General features: G+C 34.1%; 1 protein-coding gene across 1 annotated transcript; it reads right to left on the reverse strand.

The window, feature by feature from the left end:
- Nucleotides 1-551: 551 nt before the first annotated feature.
- On the reverse strand, nucleotides 552-5,243 carry LOC132434421 (NKG2-A/NKG2-B type II integral membrane protein-like). Its single transcript, XM_060026095.1, has 6 exons — nucleotides 5,057-5,243; nucleotides 4,567-4,665; nucleotides 4,030-4,083; nucleotides 3,352-3,503; nucleotides 1,341-1,441; nucleotides 552-1,025 (listed from the first exon to the last, which is right to left on the reverse strand). Exons 1-6 carry the CDS (start codon nucleotides 5,241-5,243, stop codon nucleotides 905-907), a joined length of 714 nt encoding a protein of 237 aa, XP_059882078.1. The 3' UTR covers nucleotides 552-904.
- Nucleotides 5,244-6,280: the final 1,037 nt, after the last annotated feature.

Here is a 6,280-nt window from a genome sequence, read left to right on the forward strand (position 1 = left end):
AATAAGTCAAGAAAAAAAATTGCATCTGGAAAGAAGAAATAAAGTGTGATTATTTACAAATGCAAGAGCTGTTATATAAAAATCCAGAAGACTATATATTTGAAATGACAGAATTAATACATAAAGTCAGAGAAATCATTGGCTATAAGACCAATATGTAAACCTCATTGTATTACTGTTTACAGCAGCAAAACTTACTAAAAATTTTCAAATAAGGATGTCATTTACAAAAGCATGAGAGTGAAATACCAATGTATCTTTAAGAACTCAATATAGAAAAATACAAAATATAATAGGGAGAATTTAAAGAAAACCTAATTCATAGAGAGATAAAGCATGATATTGCCTGGAAGAGCCAATATTGTAAAGATGACTATCTTTACAAATTACTTTGAAGATTAAATGCAATCCCAAACATAATTCCAGGATTTTTTTTAAAAACAGCTTTATTGAGGTGTAATTTACATGGCATGAAATTTATCCACTTAAAGTGTATAAATCAGTGATTTTTTTTCTTTAGTATATTCACAGAGTTTACAACCATCAACAGTAACAAACTCTAGACGTTTTCATCGCCCCCAGAAGAAACATAGTAACCATTAGCAGTCATTTTCCAATCCTACCTCTGCTCAGCCCTTGGTAACCAACAATCCACTCTCTGCCTCTAGAATAGGTTTCCCTCTTCTTGATATTTCATATAAATGGACTCACACAACATGCGATCTTTTACAAAGGTTGAAGGCCATAAAAATAATGTAGAGTAAAAAAAGCCAGACACAAAAGTAACGATATCTATACTTTTTGGTGCGCATATTATATTTCAATATAATTCATTTTAAAATTTATACAATCATAATATTATTTCCATTTCATAAAAGTTAAAGTTACTCAACAGCATCCAAACTCACGTTTTCTCGAACTGATCCTTGCAATTATATGTATGTGGACGCTCACAACTGTCTGCTTTAATGCCATCTGAATAGAGCAGAGCACAGTTATGTTCAGCAGGTGATCGGTCTGTTATACTGTAATGGAAAAAAAAGCACAATTCTGTTATATCATATGAGGACAACTCATGAAACAATAGCATTTTCCATGTCACTGTAACAAAAGATATTTTGAAAATGGGTAATGATATTTTAATATAATTTTAGTAAGAGCTTGTTATTAGGGAAATGGGCTATTGAGGAGCCCATTCTTTAATAACTATATCAACATTTTATTAACTTTCAACATCCTCCTTCATCTTTCTATAATTCAACTAAAACAAATGTTTTAATATTATTCTTAAAATTTTTAATCTTTTCCTCCTCTATACAGTATTATTTTTAAAAACTTACTTTAGTTTGTAAGTTGAACCATTTAGCCACATCCATGGATGATCACGGTCTTTACGAAAGACTGAAATCCATGACATAATTGATAGGGACACCAGGAATTTCTAGCCCAAAATAAAGAATTTTCACTTAAATAGTCGTCATGAAAGATTTTTATTAATTTTTCAAAGGCAAGTAGTGTGTTCTTTCATAGGATCCTTAGTTTTCTGAACAAAATGAGTGTTAAGAGTCTCATCTAACACTAAAAATATATTAAAGTTCAAAGTTTTAATACTGCCAAATACATTAACCAAGGTCAGTACTTCTGATGTAAAATTAACTCAAACAGTTATGCTTAGCAGTTTCACTGTTTTTCTTAGGTTAATAAGGAAAATTCTGATTCATGTAATTCAACTGTTACCCATGTTGTCAAAACTAACACAGCAAGGCTTTAAATAAGATTTTAGATTCTGTGACATCCATTTCTCAGGATACTGTGACCATATCAATGGATTTCTCCTCTATGTTTCTCAGAGTTTCGGTTTTAGAAGGAAATTAAGGGAATGAAATTGAGAAAATAAGTGACACGAAAGCCAAAGATTTGGTTTCCTGGGGCTCACACCGTTCTTTGACTAGATCAACCCCCAATCACTCTGTTTCTGTGTTGCTAGAATCCAAGGGACCAGACAAGGAGTCAGAGACTCATTTCTCTCAGCTGCGCCCAGCTAGGTACAACTGTAAACACTGGAACTAATGAAAGACGCAAGTCAAGGAGAACTCTGAAAGGTGGAAAGAGAAAGGTGAAATGGTTTGCGACCCTGGGGTTAAGGAACAACTATTAGGGGCATCTTATATCCACCACCCAACCGAAGAAAGTGACCTAGGCCTGCTGCTTCCCAACACCCAGCCTAGCCATTCCTCCTTGGTGTTGAGGGGAATCCTGTGGGCGACACCAGGTGAGCCTTACAAGGTGATCCAGCAGGACACCTGCTAACAAGAAGCAGCCAGAGCAAGGGCTTCTCCTCCCCCTCCACCGAGAGATACCAGAGTTGGGGGGTAGGGGTGGAGGTGGGACCAGCGAAGGGGATCCCATGACTAAAAGTACTGAACCCAGGAAGCCTCTTTATATCTGAGGGCATAAGACTCCATCTGTAACCAGAGACATTGGGTAGATTGGATTTTAAATGTTATATTTACATAATGAGCAGTGGAAATTTACAAACTACACATAAATGCAATAATATGGATGAATTGCAAAAATAGCATATGGGGGTGAGAGGAGACAGGAAGAAAAATGCATACTCTATGATTCCATGTATATGAAGTTCAAAAACAAGCAAAGAGGGGCTTCTCTGGTGGCGCAGTGGTTGAGAGTCCGCCTGCCGATGCAGGGGACACGGGTTCGTGCCCCGGTCCGGGAAGATCCCACATGCCACGGAGTGGCTGGGCCCGTGAGCCATGGCCGCTGAGCCTGCGCGTCCAGAGCCTGTGCTCCGCAATGGGAGAGGCCACAACAGTGAGAGGCCCGCGTACCACAAAAAAAAAAAAAAAAAACAACAACCAAGCAAAGAGATTCTATAATATCAAAAGTCAGGACAGTGGGTATACACGAAGGGTGGAGAAGTGATGAGAGAATACAGAGGAGTGGGGCTGCTATGAAGTGGAAACTTCTATTCCACGATCTGATATGCAATTACATGGTTCTATACATATTGTGATCACTATGCAAAATCATGATATGTTTATTTTCCTTTATATATTGTAAAATTAAATAGCACAGTTTATTTTAGAAAATAATAGCATTTGTAGAAACATGTTTTTTTTATGAAAAGCAAGAACTGGAAATTATCAAACGTGTATTAATGGTATAAAAATATAAATAGAATATCATAAAGTTGTATTCTGTTGTTTAATGGAACATTAATAGGCCTTAAACAAACTGCAAATATGTACAAAACCACAAGTGAATCCTAGCAAATATAATATTGACTGAATCAAGCCTTTAACAAAGTGTTTGCAACATTTAGTATCTTACCTTTTCTTCTTCATTATCTATATAAAGCAGAGTAGAGTTCTTAGCAGCACAGGCCGTCACACTCTCATGCCATGTCTTTTTTTCCAAATGAATACAATAGCAATTGTTGAAACATGTAAACAACTGTTTTGGACAATGACCAGCATGACATTCTGAAGAAAGATTGTGAATTATTATCTAAAAACAATTTGAATTAAAAAAAATGAAAACTAACTTACATATATGCATAGGTATAAATATATATGTGTGTATATATATAAAACACATCTATGCACCCTCAAGGCTGGTGCATATAAAACAAACCACACTCATACATTCACAGGAGTGTCAGTCTCTCACCCCCCAATTTATGTCTCCGTATAAAGCAAACACACAGAAATAGCCACTCTTTACATGTCCTGAAAATCAAGAAATGAAACCTCTGTTTTAGAATAGCAAAATTATTTGTCTCTTATCATATTACAGAGGGAGGAAATTTGAGCCAGTGGCAACAGTGGGTATGGTGATCATATTGTTGCATAGGGAGAAACACTCTCCTATAATCATTATTTATGAATATTTGTTGCCATATTTTGTAATTTATGTTCAACCCCAAAATCTATTCTTATTTTCACTAGCCTAAGATAGAGACAAAATACAAACTGTATTTATATCAGAACTTTGAAAATCATTATGTACCTTTCTGGAGCCTTTTTATCGGAGAGGAGTTATTCTGCTCCGGTATTGCAGTAGCTACAAAATTAATCATTATAAAAGTTAATATTGATCTAAATAAATCATAATGATTGTAGTTTCTGAGTTGAAATTTGGTTTATTGCTTAGGATTAGAATAATCTGGAATAAAATTGATTTTACCAAGAAAAATTAAGTAATGAAGATTTGGTTGAAAAAATATTTCAAAAGCCTGAAGGAACAGATCACCATCTCTTATAGTATTTGTTTTAACCAATCTCAAGAATTAATTTGTATTTCTCAGTAAGATCTTTCAATATCCTAAAGCATGCTTTTGAGTTATGAAATCAGAATATACATACACATACTCTCTGTAATTATTGTGTTGTATACTTTTGACAAATTCAGAATAACCATTCCACATTTAGTCTAAATGCATACATTTTAATGAGATGCCCATTCCATAATATTATGAACTGTTTAGAGGCACTGACCATGATTAAAGTGTAAAGTTCCCTTACAATTTTTCAAAAATCTTCTTACAGGGAGTAAAAACTATCATTGTTACCACACTGGACATCAAAACAAGGCAGATGATTCCCAGAACCCCAGCAATGAGCTTCTCTGGAGGTGATGGTAAATCTGCAGGGAAAGAAAAGGAAACACTGAGAAAAGAGTGATGGTGACAGTTGTTTAGAAAGTTTACAAACAAGAGAACCCACATAAACAGGGAGTTACATATATAAACTTGGACCCAAAGCCCATTTCTACCACTATAATCTTTCTCTCAGAATATACCTTTGCATTTTCAGCATATATAACGCTTCATGAGTTGTTGATCAAAGACTACAAATTACAGCAATGCCAGAATAAAAGTAGTCCTCCAATTTCACATTAGAATCCCATCTCCAACTTTAAGTTCTGTTCCTCAAAATGAAAAATATGTGAACTTATCCCCTACTCCGTCTCCAACCTCTGTACTCCAACTGCATATCCTAGAACAGTTCCATCATGTGACTATTAAATGTTTTACCTTTGCAGTGGTAGTTCTTGTCATTCCCTCGAAGATTCTGAGAAGCATTTTGAAGATTTAATTCTGCATAGGTTATTTCCTGCTCAGTTATTGAAATGGAACTTTTAGTGCCCTTAGGTTTTATTTGCTGCCTCTTTGAGTTCTTGGCTACCTTCAGTTCTGCATAGGTTACTCCTTGGTTATTCATCTCTGCAGCTGAATTATGTCAGACAGTGCTCTAAGTGTACTTAGGAATGAATGGTGTATGTAAGATGAGATCCCTAGTACAGTAAAATGGGCGGGGTAGAGTCTAGTGCTCACTTCGCAGTAGAACAACCTTAAGGCCTGGTTCTAAATTCCTTAGAGCTTTAAACAAGTGTCTCATGGTAGAATACTTTTTTTTTTTAAGTTATTCTACATTTGACAATATATTTTTGGTTGAAACAATGAAAAGCAATAAATTAAGGAGGAGTAAAGAAGTTCATGACTAATAATATCCTAGTCAGATTCCACAGAAATATTTTAACACCATTATAATGCTTGTATTAAAATTATAATGTTTTATTAGAAAAGAGAGATTCACCTATATTTATGATAATTTTGAAATCCAGTAATGGTTAAAGATAGAGTATTTTAAAGATGGGGAGAGAGTAATGTTGGCATGTACAACAATCTCCTACACTAAATTACATTATTTGGTGACTTACATTTACTTATGAAAAGTGTTACCAAATGGTCGTTATTTTGAATGGTTGAGGAGTTCTGAGAAGACATTAAAAATTGAGGAAATACTTCATGTATTGGAAAATGTTACATGATACACTAAACTTATATATAACCTAGACAATATTGAAAATAAAACAACAGAAAAAGACTAAAAAATACTTAGTTTGTAAAAGTAATCGATAATTGACTTAATGGCTAAGATATGAACCCACAAAATAATAAACAAATATAAGTAATTTATGGAAGAACACTGTTAATTCAAACTTCCAGAAAGATCCTATAGGTGTCAAAGTTAGTAAAGGTCATTTTAGTTGTATAAGTGATGGTAATTACTTATAAAAATTACTTATAAAAAAATCCAGATAACATAACTTAATAATTCAGTCAATGGATGCTGTAGTCAGAAAGACCTGGAAATAAATTATGGCTTTGAAACTTACAAGAGTGTGACTGTTAAAAAATTATTTAGTATCTAGTAACCTATCTTACTAATCTAAAATGGAAATAAGAATAGATAAT

This window comes from Delphinus delphis, chromosome 11 (genome assembly GCF_949987515.2).
Source record: "Delphinus delphis chromosome 11, mDelDel1.2, whole genome shotgun sequence".
In the NCBI taxonomy this organism is placed as follows: domain Eukaryota; kingdom Metazoa; phylum Chordata; class Mammalia; order Artiodactyla; family Delphinidae; genus Delphinus; species Delphinus delphis.